The sequence below is a fragment of the Macaca mulatta genome, chromosome 17 (assembly GCF_049350105.2).
Source record: "Macaca mulatta isolate MMU2019108-1 chromosome 17, T2T-MMU8v2.0, whole genome shotgun sequence".
Lineage (NCBI taxonomy): Eukaryota > Metazoa > Chordata > Mammalia > Primates > Cercopithecidae > Macaca > Macaca mulatta.
The window spans coordinates 11,912,446-11,932,720 of record NC_133422.1 but is presented as its reverse complement, the minus strand read 5'-3'; the positions used below and the strand labels follow the sequence as shown (position 1 = coordinate 11,932,720).

The following is a 20,275-nucleotide window of genomic DNA, read 5'->3' as shown; positions in this document are numbered from 1 at the left end:
CAGGATTATCTAGTAAAACACACAGATGTCTTGGAAGCTTACTGAAAAATGTATTAATCAATATTAGAGGCTTAAAAAGACCGTAGATAAAAGTCTAACATTTAAATGGCAAAATATTTACCAGGAAGTTCTGAAAAGTTTAAAGAGCAGTAAAACAAAACACAGCATGAATCAATCAAAACAATTAATGTTGGAATGTCTTATCACCTACTTCTATAAAGATTTTTCAAAAGTGCATCTCACTAAAGTTAAATATCTACTGGTCATTTTAAGGGCTTAATAAGGCTTAGTTCTAATGCACTCTGAAACTCACCTATCATTTTGGCTTCCTCTTCAGTTAGCGTTTTACTCAAATATGTTTTCTTTACTCTCAATGTGTTTCCTGAAGGAAGAACGGCTCCTGTAACTGGCATGGGAGGTTCCCCGTCTTTCTGCTGCAAGCTATCAGCTATGACCAAGAATGCCCGTAAACCAATGTTCATTCTCTGTAAGAGACATTAATTTCATGACAAAAGGAAAGGCCCAATTATTGTAGTGGAATACATCCATAAGTCTTTCAGAGAGTTAAGATTGAATTGCATGTAGATTAGTATAAGAAAATAATTTAAAAGGCACGAGAGTGTAGGGCAATCTTATGAAAATAAAATTAAGTTTCTGTCACTGTTTTTTGTTGCTGCATCATAAGAAAACAACACGGGGGATTTCACCAAATGTGGAGGGCATGTTTGAGATGGTCATGTACTATATTCAGTTGAGGGGAATGCTGGGTGTATCTCTAAAAGATATGCCTCATCCTCTGGAGCAGGTGTAACTAAGGAAAACTGAGGTAAATAAAGGCTTACATGTCTCCTGGAAGAAGGGAGGCACCACATGTGTTAGCCCACAAAGACTGAACGGAAACACCCAGAGATCCAAATGGGAACCATAAAATGAACATTGCCTGCTCTCAACTGCAGGTCCTGACTTCTGATTTACAAAAGCCAGCAAGTTTGAGAATAAATTTTAAAAATTCAACGCCACAGAACCTGTTACTGATGAAAACACACGGGAGTGTAAGAAGAAATGTGATTGTGGGCCAGACAGATCTTCCTTAGGCACAACTGTGGACCTGAAAGACAGCTCAGTAAGACAGATGCTCTCCCCTAGTGCTCATCTTCAAAGGTCAGAAGGTACCTAAACATCTGTACTCCATTAAACAGCCATGTGTGAAACCTTTACACCAATATTTTTAAACCTCATGAAGTAGTAAGTTCCCCAAGTATACTACTACCTACGGAAGAAAACAATGACAATTACTAGGACTGATGAAAAGAATTAGTTACAATTTATTGAGTCCCTAAAATATATCCAGAACTGCTCATTAACTTTCATCCTTAACACAGCCATATAAGGAAGGTATTCCTATTTCTCAGGGTAAGGTATTCTCATTTTTTCACGCGAGGAAACTAAAGTATAGTGGGAAGCTTTGCATCTAAATCTGGTTTGCCTGAATCACCTATTTAGTAGAACACGATTACATTTTATAACATAAAGTAACATAGACTTCTATTCATTTTAAAATAATTTATTCAAGCTTTAAGGAGCTGTCATAATTCAACCAGGACTTGGTAAACATTTCTCTGGCCCATTTATAAGCAATTCAATGTGTACTTTATGATTTTTTGGCCTTAAAATGATATGCTTTCTCCATTTTCTAGAATGAAAGAGTATTACTTTAAAAAATAATCTGTGTATCAAAGCCCATTAGTTCCCTCTTTTGACAGTTCTTTTATGAGATGTTTCTAGGCTTGTGTGTGTCTCTCAAGACACAGTAATGTTGTGGATAAGAAAATAAAATGGTCAATTCAGCAGATGCAGTACTAATATAATAACTGTGGGATGACACATGTGGTCAAGCCTTAATTATATGCCAGTGGATTATCCAATTTAGCAATCATCCTTGTCAGTTCTCTAAGTTTTCCTTTTCCCTGGACAACACTAAGGGCAGAAATAAGATGGGATAGTTTGGGACACACATTTTGAAGTTAACTTCAAAAATAATTTCTTTTTTTAAAAATTTCATATAGTTCTGCATCACACCTCTCCCTTTTATTTGTCTGGCCTTGGAAAATTACTTAACTTTTCCAAGTCCAGGTATCAGCTTCCTTTCTGTAAAATGAGGATAGTAATACCTATCAATCATATAGGGCTATTGTGAGAATTAAAGAAAAGGCGTGAAAAGCTGCCGATGGCAAATATCTATTGTAAGCCAGAATCCCCACTCTATTTTTTTTAAAATCAAGTTTATTGAGATATAAATTACATGTACTAAAAGTCGCTCCTTTTAGTTGTACAGTTCCTTGAGTTTAGAGAAACATACATAGTCAGGTAACCGCCAACAGAATCAAGATCCAAAATATTTCCACCATGCCCAGAAAGTCCCTTGTGCCTTTTTGCAGTTAGTCTTAGCTCCTAACCCAAGCACATGACAAACTTTGTCAAATTTCCACCGATAGTTTTACCTTTTTCATTTACCTTGATGTAAATGGAATCAAACAGTACATAGCCTTTACATCTTGCTTTTTTCACTGAGCACGGTGCTTTTGAGATGTTATTCCAAGTATCAGCAGTTTGTTCATTTTTATTGCTAAACAGTATCCACTGTATTGATGATTCACAATTTGTTCAGCCATTCACTGGAGTTTGCACATGAGTCACTTTTTTATTTTCAGTGGTTATGAATGAGGCTGCTATAAATATTTGCACAAAACCTTTGTGAACATGTGTTTGGTTTTCTCTACGAAAAATACCTTGGGATGGAATTGCTGAGTCATATGGTTAAGTATACATTTAATCTTGAAAAGGCCGGGCGCGGTGGCTCAAGCCTGTAATCCCAGCACTTTGGGAGGCCGAGACGGGTGGATCACGAGGTCAGGAGATCGAGACCATCCTGGCGAACACCGTGAAACCCCGTCTCTACTAAAAAATACAAAAAACTAGCCGGGCGAGGTGGCGGGCGCCTGTACTCGGGAGGCTGAGGCAGGAGAATGGCGTAAACCTGGAAGGCGGAGCTTGCAGTGAGCTGAGATCCGGCCACTGCACTCCAGCCCGGGCTACAGAGCGAGACTCCGCCTCAAAAAAAAAAAAAAAAAAAAAAAAAAGAAATTGTCATACTTTTCTAAAGTGGTTGTACCTTTTTGTAATCTCACTAGAATAGTATGAGGTTCTAGTTGCTCTTTTTCCTCCCCAGTACATCTCATTTTGGTTTTAAATTGAATTTCCTTAATGACTAATGATGTTGAATGTCTTTTCATGAGATTATTAGCCATTTGTATCTCTTCTTTGGTGAAGATGCTGTTCCTTTTGCCCATTTAAAAAACTGAGTTATTTTCTTATTATTGAAATGTGGGAATTCTCTACATAATCAGACGGAAGTCATTTGTCAGATGAGTTTCGTAAATATTTTCTCACAGTCTGTGGCTCTCCACTTTGTTAACTGTTTTTTGAAGTACAGACATTTTTAATTTTGATGTTCAATTTATCAACTTTTATCTTGTATAGTTTATGATTTTTATGTCCTAGAAATGTTTGCCCACCTGAAGGTCATGAAAATTTTCTTCTGGGAGATGTATAGTATCAGGTTTTACATTTAGGTTTATGATCCATTTTGAGTTAATTTTTGTTCACAGTGCAAATTATAGGCTGAGGTTCAATATTTTGCAGGTGGATATCCAATTGTTTACCATCATTTATTTGAAAGATTATCTTCTATCCACTGAATTAACTTAGAATCATTGTTGAAAATCAATTGACCCTATATGTGTTGGTCTATTTCTAGATTCTCTATTCTGTTCAACTGTTTTTTATATTCATCCTTCTGCCAATACTACACTGCCTTGATCACTATACAACTTTACAGTAAGTCCTGAAATCAGGCCATGCTAGTCTTCTAATTTTACTCTTCTTTTACTAAATGATGCTGGTTATTCTAGTTCCTTTGATTTTCCATATAAATTTTAGTATCAGCTTATTGATTTCTACAGAAAAGGTATAGAGATTTTAATTGGGTTTATTATTATTGAGATTTCAGTTTAATCTACATAGATCAATTTGGGGACAACTGACCTCTTGTTGTTAACACTGAGTAATTCAATCTACAGTTATTTCTCTTCATTGTTTGGGTCTTCTTTGATTTCTCTCAGTATTTTGTAATTTTCAGTATTAAAATATTGCACATATTTTGTCAGCTTTCGTGCTAAGTATTTTGTTTTTCATTGTTACTGTAAATTGTTCAATTTCTAATTCTTCACAACTAGAATATATTGATTTTATTTCTCTTGTATCCTACAAACTTCCTAAAATCATTTATTAGTCCTAGTAGGTTTTCCTTAGGTTTTTTTGTACATAAATAATCATGTTCTCTGTGATAAAGACAATTTTATTTTTTCCTTTCCAATCTATATGCTTTTATTTCTTCTTCTTGCCGCTAGCGCTGCATAAGACCTCTGGCTTCACGCTATTGTAGGTCAAGGAAAAACACAGAAATTGATGACCAAGAAACTCTTCTCACAGACCAGCAAGTCTTCATGACGATGAGGATGGATAGAGAAGGTCATGTAAGTGTGCACCAAAACAAGGCAATTACCTAGAAATTACTGAAGAGCTGAGGGGTGGCACAGCATAAACTTTACAGTAAGATAATCCTTTAGATCTCCAGGCCTTGTTCCACAAGCTACTTCGAAAATATTATTTAAGACCCAATCTGAACTGGTTTCCTGAGAACCAATGCCCTACAGCGTGTTTCATCGAGTGTATGACATCTGCTTTGCAGACTATGCTGTCCTCCTGTCTGCTTTTGAGTAGGGTTATGGGTATGCCTTTGGGCTTATAATTACCAACTACTGATAAATGCATTATTTCATAAATCTATAAGATCATGAGAAATGGAAGAAGATAACCAAATATTTACTCCCATTGGTATTTTTTCTTAAATCACGGTTCCAACTGCTCTACGCAGAGAGGTTAACTAATTAAGCACTGACTGAATGAGGAGTTTGAGAAAAGAACCAAGAAAACATTTTATAGACAGTGATAATGATGGTAGTAGCTTTTAACATGTCCTTTTTAGACAAGTAATCCAGTAATTCTGAGAACTGATTGTTAAAGACAGTAGAGCCATGACTGCTAAGAACTGAAGAATGTCTTGAGAACCTTCCCAGCAAGAGAAGGCTCTTCACTGTATAGCTCTGGGCCTCCTTCCAGCCAAAAGGCTCTGGTTTGGCACTGGCCCTACCCCCTCCCATTGGCCCAGAGACCCTGGCTGCAGTCATTCCAGAAGCCTGTGAGGTCACTGGACACCAGACAGAAACTCCCATTTTTGGACTTTTGTGCTGTTCCCAGATTATGTGGCAACCTTAGTATCAAGAAGAGAATATGGGGTGTGGTGGGGAGCACGGGACGAACAGGGACCTGGGTCCCTCTGCTACCAACAAGCTGCCTGTCTCCAGCCTCTGGGCCCCCTTCCCCACTGACAGAATGAAGGAGGCAGATGATAATACAGAGATGATAGGAACGCTCTATGTATTTCATTTTTATGGTGTGCAGTCTCCTCTCTCCCTCTTGCCCTGTCTTCTTTCCCCCTTTTTTTTCTTAAGAGTTCGTAATGTACTCTTCCTAATATCACAATTCCTCTGCGAGTTGAAGTAGAAAAGCATTTTGTCATTTTTACTGGTGAAAAAGCTGGAGTTCATAGAGGTAAATGTCACACAGTTAGGAAAAGCAGCAGAGCCTGTGACAAGTGGCAAGTGGCAAATCTGGCTCTGCTGACTTCTGGTCCAGTGTTCTTTCTACCACCTCATAGAAAAGGAGGCAGTGTGCCAGGCCTACTTTTGTTGGCTGACAGTGTTTTTAAAAGTTTAAAATTATATGTGCTTTTCATGTGCACATCCTCCACTGCTCCACGATGTGTATGACACCCACTGTATACTCATCTCCACAATCTGCCTGCCCTGGAGTTGGGATGCGGTCACAGAAACAGATGTGCATACATTATTTATTTAATTTCGTTGTTTCACTGTTTTTATAATTACACATATTTGTTCTTCTCTGTTTCATCACTTCCCAATGCTAAATTTGTTAAACAGTTATAAGTAAAAGCACTGACTTTTCTCAAATAAAACAACCTGACTTTTAGTGATGAATTATCTCTTTGGGCAAGAATTACTCTGTTGTACAAGAACAGATTATGGTAGCACATCAACCTTTCATCTAACCATTTCATTCTAAATCTATTCATCCAAAATTTTACTTCTGAAATTCCACCATCGTCTGAATTTGGACATTGACAGGAACAAATAGAAGACTCTGTGAGAAGACGTCCCTCACCCCATTCTCCAAAGCCACAAAGCAAAGGTATGGCTCCGTGAAGATATGCTCTGTTAGAAGTACATAAAAGGATCATTCATACCTCTGGGTTGAGACTGAATGCTTTTGCTGGTTTTCCCACACAAAGAAAATCGAAAATGATCTCTTTCATTGCAAAATCTAAACGTTCCTATAGTAAAAACAAGAACACAAAATGAAAGTGTTAAAATATAAACTCAACATAAAATGGCTATTTTTATCAATAAGCACCAAGCAAACAGGTGGTGGCTAAAAGTGGGGGGGCACTGCTTGGTTTTGTGGCTTGCAAGGAACCTGGAGGAAGACCATGCCCATCTGACCCGAGGGTAGGGCTGCTTCTGTTTTGTGTGGTGTGCAAGGAGGCCTTCATTATACAAAATATGTAATTGGCCCCTAAACCACACTATGACTAATGACAAAAGACCCCCCCGACAAATCAAATAACCAAACGCTTGGGGTATCTGGGCTTATAAAGACTGTGAACTCTTCCTACTTGTACTGTACCTCTTTGAAAATGCATTTTTAAAGAGATCACTGCAAAATGATCATTTTCTTTTACTCTCTAACATTACAAATCCTTTGGCTCATATTATAACAAACAATTCTGCATGTGAGACATGTAATCAACACATAAGATATATTAAGGTTACTTAATATATTGGGGTATGTGTGTATATATATAGTATAACAGGTATAATATACTAGGTATACATATAATAGTTAATATGCATAATTAATACATTCAAAAATATATCAGGAATATATATATCAGGTATATATAATTAATATAGATATAATTTATATATTTAAAAATACATCAGGTATCTGTGTGTATATATATGTGTGTATATATACATATTTATTTATATATATATAAATAAAACAGGTTCATTTTATTCAACATATTCCGGAATAAACAAAGCACATTCTCAGTCACGTGATAATCACGTGCAGAAAAATTACATTAATTCTTTCACCTGCAGAGCAAGTAATGTCCTTTCCCTAAGTACAAATATTACAGAGCTACTTCACTGCACCAAACACAAAGAGAGACATTACTGTCAAATCATCTGTGAAGCAGGAATTGAATCTTACACTTTATGTCAATATCAATTGTACTTCAACAGTACTTTCATGCCTATTTTTCCTTTTAAGCACACGATATTCTGAGGCAAGCATTTTCATTCCCATTTTACAGATAAAGAAACAGAAAGAAGATGTTCTCTGACTTGTTTAAGCTTACAGAGCTGGCTCATGGCAGAGGCTGGACTGGAATAATAGTCTTTTCCTGTTCCTATGCACAAGGAGGTCAAAGTTGGGGTAAACCCATTTACCCCATTGTTTTGAAAAGTAAAACTCCTGGGTTCAAATAGTAAATTACATATTAAAAACTATGTTTAATATTACTGAAACTGTTTTTAAGTCATTAATATACCTAGAGCACTTAGAACAGTTCTTGGCAAAAGAGTGCTTGATAAATGCTAATATTCCTATTAAAATCTTTTTCATAGGTTGAAATAACATTATTATTTATTCCTCACATTTTGCTAAATTGTTCTCTTTTGGTTTTCTCTGAACATCAGACCCTTTGCTTCCTCTTTACTTGCAGAATCCAGAGCAGAGAAGCAGGAAAAAAACAGAGGTGAAGAGTCAAGATAATCTTACTAATTCATAGACTTTGTGACTCAGATGAGCCACTTAAACTCTGTCTCTGTTTCTTCATTTATCAGATGCTGAAAACAATTGATGTACTCAACTCAAAACTTGTTTTGAAGCAAAAGAATAGGCTGTGTGTGAAAACACTTTAAACCTTTCTCAGAAGTCTAAACACGTAAGATATTAATTTAGACTTTCCATCTTTTAGTACTTCATAAGAAGGAGGCTGGCTGCTTAAAAACCATTAGAAGATTCCCACCACCAGAATCTTCTCCATTACCTGGGCAATGAACTGGATGATTTTCACAAAGATGTTCAGAGGCATGTCCCTTGGCACCACACCACGGGACCCTTTGGGGAAAAGTGTGGTGATGATGGTTATAAGTCGGCTGAAAGATAAGGGGGAAAAGAGAAAACAAGCAAGATTGGCTGAGCTCCAGTTCTGTAAGAGAAAATGGCAGATGTTTCATCTTATCTAAGTATCAGAGAGAATTCAGAAAAAGAAAACAAACCACCTCACCCCTTTCCATTAGCATAATTACTCTATGAAAAGTTTTTCTGGAAAACTAAGAGCAGATGGAAGATGATAGGCTTTTTTTTTTTTTTTTTGTTAAAGTGGCAAATGCAACTCTGGAAGTGGAACCTGTTGATCCTGGTAGAGGCTGGAGCTTTTGTAATGGGTGTTGAGCCAATGACTATGGAAAGCCTGAAAATGTTCCTTAGGACGTAGATATTTTAGAAACTGTCAGCTTTGAATAGCTTCTAGTTGAGTTAGCACAGGTAGTAATAAAAGCACCCTCTGCAGTGGCTGAGTGATGTGGTTACCATTGACACAAGCCAAATCCTTACCTCTGAGTAGCTGTGTTGCTTTCACATTTAATTCGAATCATGTAAACCCAAAGTAATCGGTAGAGAGATTCCAGTGCAACTCGAGCCATCTTGGGGTCTTTGTTCTATAACAGAAACCAAGATGTAAGACTGCAGATGTAAATAGCGAGGTCTGAGGTTCCAGAGATGGCTCTTCTCTGAAGGCCTGGAAAAGGCAAGCTCCAGGTGGATGGCTGGGTACTCACAAGGCACACTGCATCATCTGGAACTTACAGGGTATTGGCCTCTCAATGCTCATAGGATAAATCATCCATGAGGAGGCATATAAATGGTGGGACAGAGTAATTCTGGGGAAAGCCATGTCACTTTCTCATTTGCCAAGGTGAGTACTCAAGAGATTATCTTCTCCCTCCAGCCCTAGGGAACCCAAATTCTTTAGCACCAATAGGAGAATCAGTCTGTTCTTTTTATTGTTGATTATGTTCTTTTAAACCCTTATTGTTTTGATTCTCCAACGCCTCCGCCCCAGCCCCATCCCCATCCCATCTGATTACCCTCCAATATTTATTGAGACTAATGTGTACTAGGTACTATGCTAGAACCTGAGATGTAGAGACAAAAGATAATCCTTTCCCTTAAGATGTTCACAGTCTTTGGGGGATGGGAATCAACTCTACAACAGTATGAAAAACTGGTAGGGACAGAAGCTAGAGGATAGGAAGAAGGGCAACACATGGCAAACTCAAGGAATGGGGTCAGGAAAGGATTCCAGGAGCATATAAAAACTAAGATGACTCATGCCTGTAATCCCAGCACTTTGGGAGGCCGAGGCAGGTGGATTACGAGGTCAGGAGTTCGAGGCCGGCCTGGCCAAGATGGTGAAACCTGGTCTCTAATAAAAATATAAAAATTAGCTGGGCGTGGTGGCGGGTGCCTGTAATCCCAGCTACTTGGGAGGCTGAGGCAGAGCACTGCTTGAACCCAGGAAGTAGAGGTTGCAGTGAGCCGAGATCGCGCCATTGCACTCCAGCCTGGGCGACAGAGAGAGACTCTGTCTCAAAACAACAACAACAACAACAACAACAACAACAACAACAAACTCAGATGAACCTTAAATCCGTTTTTGTTGTACTCATTCATAATGCACACACATTTGAGTTACTACGCTGAGCCTGCCACGGTTTGTGGCCCTAGATACTTGGAAAGGTGTAAAAAAAAAATGTTGGGAGGGGGAGGTATGTAGGCAGAGGCAAGAGCACATGGAACCTGAGGGAAATGGAGGAGCAACGGGCTCCTGTTTTGGAGCCTGGGAATCCTTTGTATGCTGGTGAAGGGCCACTGCAAGGCCAAGTGAAGGAGCAGTAGCTGGTGAGGCTTGAGAGGAAAGCAGGGGTCACATGAGGCACCTTTCATGAGGAGAACAAGCTCATGATGGTGACAGGCAGCCAATGAGATCAGAGATACCACAGAGGAAGTCCAATGTCTGCAGCATGGGGAATGGAGCAGAGGCAGGGAGACCAGTTGTGGGCACCCAGGCATTAAAAAAATCGGTCAGAGAGGAGAGTGTGGGTTTCATCATCTCGTGGACACTTCATTCCTCAATTCCTTCCTTCTGACTCTCACTCCATTCTTTCAAACAATTTTATAGATTTTATCCACAAAATTTCTCTTGAATTGGACCTCTTATCCATTCTCACTTCCTTTGCTATAGCTCAGGCTCCCAGCACTGTCATCTGGACTGCTGCAGTACCCTCCTAACAGTCTCCCTAAGTCAATCCCTGCCCCACTGTCTATCTTATACCAATTATAATCCTTTCTATATAGAAATCACAGAATCAGTGGTTTCCCTGGTGCCTGTGGGATCAAGTTAACATTTGCTGGCCTGGCATACCAGACTAGTCAATAGCTGGCTCTAACCTATCTCTTCTGCCTCCCATCCTGTTACTCTCCGGCAAGCTATGTAAACCCTAGCTAGGCCATGTTCATTCTATTTCCATGATAGAAATGCCCTTCCACCCCCATTCCTGAATCTTTCTTTTCTCCCAAGTGAACCCTGTTCATTCTTTATAGTGGGCTTGGATGTCCTTTCCTTTGTGAAGCCTTCTCTGTTCCTCCCTGATGTCTTAAATCCCAGCCCATTAAAACTAATTATTTCCTCCTGAGTGTCCCCTGACTCTCATACACACCTCTAGCATAGCCCTTCAACTCCTTACCTATGGTGGGGGGGACCTTGTTTAAACATCAGCTCCCACATAAATGATAGATTCTCTGAAAAAAGGTGGCATTATTTACCCCTAAGATCTATTAAAATTTCTGCTTTCCTGCATGGGGTCAATGAATGTTTGCTAACCAGTCTTTCAGTATCTTAACTTTCTGATAGGTCTTTTGTCTTTATATTACTTGTCTATCTCCATTTATTTAGTCATATGGTTCTCTTTTCTTAGTGTAGATAATTTAGGTACTGATTTTTATAGAATTCATAATTGTTTAGAAATGATCTGGGATAAAGTTTATCTTTAAACTGTTACTGAATAAAGATGATCCACATAAATAAATTCTATAGGAAAGGCTATAGTGAGAAATTTTTAGATTTAGGAAAGATAGACTTCATAGTCTTTGTAGTCTAACAACTTTTTAGGGTGGTCATTATTCTAAAAGTCTAAATTTCCATATACATTTAGGTCTGTTCTACATTTCTTTTTGTTCTACTAGTCTTGTGTATTCAAGTATTAATACCACATCATTTTAATTATTCAGGTTTTATAATGTGTTAATATCTAGTATGGCCTACTTTATATAGTCCATTGCTTTTTTTTTTTTTTAATTTTTAGCAGTTTCCAAGATTTTCTTGCATGTTTATTCTTCTAGATGAACTTTATAGCTGTTTAGCTTCATGGAGAAAAAAAAAAAAAACCCTGGCTTTTTAGAAGCACACATTTATGTAGAAGGTTTTTTTTTTTGCCTGTTAAAATAAGAGGTAAAATTTGTCAAATGTTTTAGTTACTTAAAGGGGGCTTGAAACTAGTAAAGTTGCATTTAAAATATTCGATCATTTAAAAATTTCAAAACTTCTGACTACTCGTCTTCCAATTGGTCCAAATCAGCAGATGCCTATGGTGTACTTACATGGTGGTTAAAAGCAGACTCCACACACAGACTGCCTGGGTTTGAATCCATTCTTGCCTTATAATTTATTAGCTGTGTGACCTAGCAAAAGCATTTTAATCTCTGTGGGTCTGATTTTCCCTGTCTGGGAAATGCAGATGATAATCCTACCTCCATCACAGGAATGTATGAGAGTTAAATGAGTTAATGCACATAGGGTACTTAACGCTGTATCTGCCTGTGGTATTATTATGTAGAAGACACCTGCAATCCAGCAGCAAACAAGGGCAATGTAGCCCCTGCCTTTAGGGAGCTTCTCTTCTAGTAGAAACATCTTTTCCTTTGCGAATTTCCTTTTTTAAAATATATGTAACAGTTTATATTTGCATAGCGTATCATTTGAAATTCTTTCATATACATTATCTCTCATTGTGAATCACGATGAGGAAAGCACGTATCATCTCAATTTCACTGTAGACCATAACCGAAATCTCTAGTTTAAGTGATTGACATTAGTGTCTTCTGTGTCAACTTCAACTTCTTTAAAATATTTGATCTGTCCCTCTTGTCTACCATTTTTCTTGCATCTTATTGTGACCAATAGTCTTTCACTCTTAAGAACACTTCTGAGATTATTTTTCCTTCCATAGGCACTGAAAAGCAAAGTGGCAAACTTAGGTTTTAGTCTCTCTGTGGATTATGTACTGTAAATTGGTTTTTAGCATTTCAAGATGATATTACATCATTGCAACCGCATCCTAAATGGATTTTCTGGCCTCTCTTCCATTCTTGCACAAATGATATTCTTAAAAATACAAACATGTTTTTTTACTTTCCTGCATTTAAAGTCCTGCATTTAAAGACTTAAGTGGCTTCTAGTCACCTACTGGACAATGTCCAAATTTCATAATATGGCACATGAGGGGCCTTTTGTGACCTGGCTCCCTTGTACCACTTCCTGCCTCTGCCTTGTGGTAGGTGAACCTTGCACTGCAACATCCCTTTTGCAATTCCCTGCATGCCTGGAATGCCTTCCTACCCTTGTCTACTTGGAGAACTTAAATTCGATTAGGTGACACCTCCTCTTATTATATTCCCCTGCCCCTCTACTCCTGTCCCAATCCTCTGGAGAGGCTACCAAGTGCCCCTGCTCTCTGTTTTCCAGGAAATAGACATCCTTTACTTGAATGTTTCTTACCAGACAGTGAGCTCCAGGCATTCTGATTTGCTCATTTTTGTGTCCTCAGTGACTACCATACAGCAGGTTATATATTAAAAACAAAACCAGAAAGTATTCAAAAACAAAAACAATCTGAGTAGTAGCTGAACAACTTGATGCATAAACTAGATTAATTTGTACAGGACTTACACGAAAGACAAACTTTGCCATGTAGGTGAACCTAATTTTCATATTATAATAACAGTAATAAATACCTTGCACTTGTATGGAATTTTGGTATTTCAGAGGTGCCTTCACGTAACAAGATATCAATTGAAGGATTTTATAAATGAGAGAAGGCCCAATAAATTGCTCAAAGTAAACGACAGTAAACCAGGTTAATAAACGACAGCTGGGATAGGAATTGACTTATGCTCTAATAAGTATTGTTTTGTCAGAAATTGAAATGTATGTATTAAATGGTGCTTGCTATAGCAGGTATTTTATTTTATTCAATGCTGCACTTATATTAACTCATTTTAATTTTCACAACAATGTATGGTGTAGATTCTAGGCACAGAGAGGTCAAATAACTTACCCAAGGTCACACAGCTAATAAATGACAGTGCTAGAATCTGCACCTAGGCAATCTGGCCTCAGTGGCTTTAAAGCTTTAAATTTTCCACTTCAACTTAATACTATGTGGAGGCTGCACACATATGCTATTGATACCTACTCTACTTGAGGACAGCACTTCTTCTTCATCTGTCTTTGTATTTCCTTAGCAGCTAACAGAATAGGTGCTTGATGTATATTTTCAGGATGCAGACATTTCAGCATATGTCTCAAACCACTGATTTCTGTGTCAAAGATACTTGCTTCAAGATCAAAAAACCGTTCTTCTCTTGGTATCTGCATCTCCCTTAATTAATTAACCAATAATTAATTAATGGTATGCATTTATTATGGCTCTGAGGTTCACTGATATAATTGTTTAAGAAACAAGAAACTAGCTTCAGAGTACATCTTCCCTGGACCTGCTGTATCTCACCTCACTGCCAGTCACTGACTTCATGGGATGTGTCAGCCTATCTAATAACATGCCTACTTCCTTTAAATTTTGCTTTTAATTAGTTTAGTTAAAACAATTCAGAGTTAATGGTAACAAAAGAGGACAAGTGAATTCACTGATAACTTGGCTGGTGATGCAATCAGTGGTATAGACCAATGTTACTCAAGGTCCATCAGCTGATTGTTTGCACCAAGTCACCTGTGCTGCTTATAAATATGCAGATTCCTGGGCTACACCTTAGATATTTTGAACCAGAACCTTGGAAAGTGGGCTTCAAGAAAGTGCATTTATAACAGGCTTCTGTAGGGATTCTTATGTATGTTAAGGTAAAGACCTAGTGAGATAGATAATTTTAGTCATCTACTAATTTTGTTACACTTAAAATACCTTCTAGTTTTCTCTTCCATTTCAAAGAGAAAGCCATCTAAGTAAATCTATGTCTTTGTTATATTTCTTTGCATATCACAGCCAACACTTTCCATCTTTTTGACATTTCTGATACTTGAATCAATTTACTTTGATTATGATTCACCGGGTTTGATGACTGTATATTATCCAAATAACCTATTGCTACAGTTTAGGATAATCTCTAAAATTATCATAACAACATTTTTACGGCAGTTATTTTTCTATTGAATGGCTGGATAAATAAGGCATTCATGGAAAATAACGTGCTCGTCATCTTATTACTAATTTTTTAGGTCCAGTTTATGTGCATTATTGGAATCTTTGAAATGTGTCTCTATTTTGGTAGATCTGAAACAGATTTTCTCGAGATTATAGAAATGAGATTAACAGTAAAGCAGAATAACTATATCTTGAAAATTAATAATTAAAATAGCTAATACTACACCATTTAAATTTGGTATTTAAAAGAGAAAGTAGTCATTTTAAAATAAATGCCATATATTTTAATTAATTCAGGCAATGATTGTGGAATCTTTAATATATTACTCAATGTCTCCACTTACAAGATAACATTAATAACCTTACTATTATGTGAAAACTTGAAAAAAGCATTCAAACTTTATTGCAATTATTACATACACATATTGAAGTGCTATACACAAGCTTCATCAAATATATTTATGGCAACCACACTTGTTTTGAGATTTTTACTGGAAATCAAATACCCTGCTTGTACCTCCCTTGCCTGCCTTCCCTGAATGCATCATTCTCCATCATAATATCTATTAGGTTTATGATATCTACTAGGTTTATGCTCCTTTAAAGCATAATGTCTATTAGGTTTATAATATCTATTAGGTTTATGCTCCTTTAGAGCAGTTATCATTATCTGTTTTTTTTTTCCTCCTCATGTATTTATTTATTTGCTTGTTGGTCTGTCTCCTGCACTAAATTACAAGGTCTAAGAGACCAGGGAGTGCTACTGTCTTACTCATCACTTACTCCCAGTACCTAGAACTGTGCCTGGTCGACTACTTGTAAAGAATTGTTGGTAACTGACTGAATGGATTTAAGTCCTAGCATAAGTGCTCCCTGAGAAAAAAGGAGTATTCTTTCTCATTCTGTACTTTGGTTTCTCCAACTTTGACACTAAACTGAATCATGTCTAACCTCAGTATTGCTATCTGAGCAAAATATTTAGAAACACATAAACAACATTCATGAAAGCATAGGGAATATTCAGTGTAGCCTGTGGCGTTGCCATGATACCCACAACAATGTATATGAAGCCCCTGCCACTCGCCTGCTCATAATGTATCTCCAGTGAATGAGGGCTATTGTTATTATTATGGATCATATAATTAATGCACTTCTTAACCTCTGAGGTTTCTTTTCTGTCTTTTTTAAATTATAATTTGGGTCTCATTGGTATATTACATTCATTTTTATAAAATATAAGAAATTTTGAAATTCTCCCAATTCATTTTATTTTGAAGGATAAGAAACTAGCACATAGCTATTATGAACATGATAATTTCATTTTATTTAATTTTTAAATTTTTAATTTTTTTCTCATTTGTAAATGGTGACTCAACATTTTAAAAGTACTATTAAATCAATTTCACAAAGTATATTTCCTTTTGTCAGAATTAGGTGGTGTATGGTAGATGTGAAGGGAATGCATTTTTTTTGTAGCACAATATGTTCAGATTCTGACATAAAATACATGGAAGAAAAAAGTATTGGTCACCACGGACCAAGAGTTCCTGAAAGATGTGAATGTCTTAGTGAAAGGGTGCTATACGTTTCTCATCAGTTTATAATGGAATATTACTAATAGATGCTTAAGTTAATTAAGTGGAAATATTAAAGATTTCAAGTCTGTTCTCCCAAAGCAACCTGCTTCTGACCGACTAACGCTGGGAATAAACCAGGGCATCGACATTAAGTGAGTGTTGACCCTGAGAGCTTGTTTACAATGAAAGCGGGCAGGTTTTCATGCTCACGCACACTTCTGCTCTGCTCTGCCATGCTGCCCCTGATGGCTCACCTCTACAGAATACATCAAAGGTGACTACCAAGGTCAGCGTGTGGGATTCAGATGCGAGGTTCACTATCCTAAAGCATCTGTGGCTGGGGAGGGGTAAGGAAGGCAGGGAAGGGTGCGGGAAGGTGCGTGGGGGAAGGGTTGATTTGGTGGTCACTTAGGAAATGGCAGAATTGGTTCTAAATCCCATAAAATACTGTAGCAATTCAAGACGAAGAATATCTCTGAAGCTGTGTTAGTTTTTCTCAGGTATTTCTTCCTTACTAAGGACTTAAGAGGAGATTTGGAAGGTTTTCTGAATATTAATAACATTTTTTAAATGGTCCCATTCAAATCCCTACTAGGTTTAGTTGTAAATATATGCGACACAATTTTATTTCATTTTTATCTTACCAAGGATCTTTTTATATCTTTTAGCCTTGAGGTAGTGAATTCAAATAGATTATTACCCATAAAATATCACTGCCTTTCTGCCTTACTTTGTCTAATCACTTCTTTCATGATTCGTGGGGTATATGACCTCCACAACTCTCACAGGTATCTCTCTACTCCTACCTTTTACATCCTTCACTGTCTGCATCACGCATTTTGAAACTTCATTACATATCCTCCAATGAAATTCTAAGCTTGTCAAGGACAGGGACTCTATTCTAATCTAGTTTTTACAGAATTGCTTTCCCCCTCCTTCCCACTTTCAGCACTTTCCCTAGCACCTCACACAGTGGACACTACCTAAGTCCCTGCTGGACTGAATTCTGGAATGTGGTTCAGTCTCTACAGCATTCACTCTACATGCTCTTTCTGGCCTTACTGCCTCTTAGAAATCTGAGTGCTTGAAATGTTTGCACAGAGAAATACTGTCAGTGCCCAGGCCTGCTCCTCTCTGGGGCTGTATATAACCCTCGTATTAAATCTTTCTGGTGGGGTTTGACTACAGCTGTAAGCAACATTCTAACTTTGAAGTAATTAAGTTCCAAAGTAAGTTCCAAACATGCTCTGCTATGTTTCAAAAACAAGTTCAGACAAAAAATTGGGGTCTCTGTGGCCACAGCAATAGATTGTCATGAAAAATATTATTGTAATTCCAAGCAAAAACCCAGACACATTAAACACAGAATATACAGAAAACTGCACTATAACACTCTCAATAATTCCCCTCTCTGTTTTCAATAAAGTGACCATTTCCCATCTGTGGAAAATGTAATAGAAAAAAATATTTAATGAACTAACAGCTGGATAACTTAAAAGTGGACCAATTAACAAATGACACGTTAAGAGTTATATGACAGATCCTCAAAACAAAAAACAAACAAAAGCAACAAACAACAACAACAACAAAACCTGAAAGTGGCCTTTATATAACACTTGATAACCCTGAAAAGCATTTCATTTTTTCAGAGTACTTAAAAGCTTAACTCGCTATCCACTGCTATTATATTTCACTGCCAATTTGAAGAAAATGAATGATTCTAATCTTGGATTTCACAATCAGCTTTCAGAGCCAGCTCATAGTTGGTGCTTAAAACAGCTCTAATGCAGATTATTGTGTAATTATGGTAAATGCCAAAATAATATAATTAATCTTAACTACTTCACCAAATTAAAGCATCATAGAAAAAAAAAAAGGCAATGTGTATAAGCACATACAAAATTTTATAACTAAGTATATTCTTAAAATTCAAAAGCAGCTAATATCAAACTGGTAAAAGAAATTTAATCACATCTTTGGACACGAACAAGGACAACTGTCAAAAATACATCCTATTTGCACTTATATTAGGGATAGTTTTCATTTCACTGTCTTTTATCAATAGGTTACTAAAACTTAAAGCATATTCGCCACTTTTAAGTTATAAAGTCCATTTTAAAGCTAATCATTACAGCTGTTTGAGCCACAGGCACCATGACTTGATTCCTCACGTCACCCAGCACCTGTGCTGCAGGTGTATTGCTGGAAACAGTGAATGCTTAGGACTGACTGCCATGTGGCTTGAACAGGATACCTTCAAGAATCACAAATGACAGTGACAAGGAAGAGGTACTCTCTGTGGCTAGGTCAGTCCTTCCACAGACTGGAGCTTCTGCCCCAGAGACATTCTCCTAGACTGAAGGGGATAGAGGAAGGATGGAAAAGGCATAAGTGAGCTTCTGAGATCAAGGCGCATGCTTCTATTAGCTGAATGTGGCCCTTATTCTATTTTTAAATCATTTAGATAAAATGTGACAATGGATGCATATAAAGGAACATTTAATTCTACTTTTAAAGTGATCCTTGCTAGAACAGATTTATTTTTCCCAAATCTGAAGTGATTTATCTTATTCCTAGTCACTTTCTAAAATTGACTGTATTTAATAAGAACTGTTATTAATATTTTTTTCATTATTCCACCAGTATAGGACAATTCCCCTGGCAAACATCAGGAGTCACTTCCAGAAGCACACCGACCAGCCTAAAAACTATGTAAATGTTTTAAAAAGATCGTTTTTGAGCTGACAAATACTAACTTTAAGGTTGGACAAGCAGTTGTTGAGGAAAATGTGCCACCTGTTCAGGAACAGCTGCTTCTGACTGACACAGAGCAAACAGGTCACCAGAGGGTACAAGGCCTGAGGAGAAAAGAGAGGAGGTCACAGGATAATTTATATTTCAACAAACCAGGTAACATACATTCTCTGTACCCACTACCTTGCCATCTCCCTCTGGGGCTCTGTGGGCAAGAAACAGGACGCTGCGTAGCACAGCAGTGCCCAGTGGATGCAGGGCACTGGTGTGCATTTCACAGACACTTTCTGATAATGCTGGAGATGGAATAACCAAGAATTACGGATAGCGTATAATAAAATGAAATAAGTTTCATATACAATAATGCAGAAATCTGATTCAATGATTTAGACTTTGCTTAAAACCTTTAAAAACAAACTTACCGTCTTAGATCACTCTCTTATCTCCAGAAAAAAAAGCAGGAAGGCACACACATTTTGAAAATGTTATTGGCTCTTTTTCTCATAGACATCTAATAGCTTGTCCCTATCTTAGAGGTAGTTGTCTATATTTTCTTTTGCGTGCAACCTTCTGGTAATTAAGGAAGATTCCTAAAAGAAATGTTATTGCACTGGTAAACTCTACCAAGACAAATTTAACCACAGGAGGAATTTGCTTATGACCGAATAAACAGAGGTGCTACTGTGCTTTTCCTGCCGAACTGGGCCAGCTTCCCACAGCAACTGGAGAAGACAGCAAAGGTAATGAGCAGCTACCCAAAAAATCATACATGCAGAATCCATCACTATTTTGCTAAGCCAGATGTGATAGACCTTTATGATTCCCCCTAAATCAAGGATCGTGAAATAAAAATGTAACTGGCTCATCTGCTAACTTGAATTAACAAGAAACAACTGCCCACAATGCTTAACGGTTCATTAGTTTTTTTTTTTTTTTAATAACTTAGTTTTAAAGGGACTTGGAACTACTGCTACCACTGAGTGCAGCTCTAATGCTAGTCAGTAATCTAAAAAATACGCATGTGGTCACTTAGTCACAATGACCACAGAACATAGACAAATGAGCAAATTTGTCACCACTACCAGCAAAGCAACCCTAAGTACCTGCTCAAATCAT

At 37.4% G+C, this 20,275-nt stretch overlaps 1 protein-coding gene across 4 annotated transcripts in view; it reads right to left on the bottom strand.

Moving 5' to 3' along the window:
* The window catches only part of FRY (FRY microtubule binding protein), a 267,764-nt gene that overhangs the window by 143,504 nt on the left and 103,985 nt on the right, over positions 1-20,275 (bottom strand). For all 4 annotated transcript variants that reach the window (XM_028837192.2, XM_028837194.2, XM_077974167.1 and 1 more), the window contains exons 11-15: positions 19,162-19,263; positions 8,887-8,990; positions 8,318-8,426; positions 6,446-6,532; positions 314-485 (exon numbers count right to left, since the gene is read on the bottom strand). In XM_028837192.2, the coding sequence (XP_028693025.1) occupies positions 314-485; positions 6,446-6,532; positions 8,318-8,426; positions 8,887-8,990; positions 19,162-19,263 (574 nt within the window). The remainder of the gene's footprint in view (positions 1-313; positions 486-6,445; positions 6,533-8,317; positions 8,427-8,886; positions 8,991-19,161; positions 19,264-20,275) is intronic.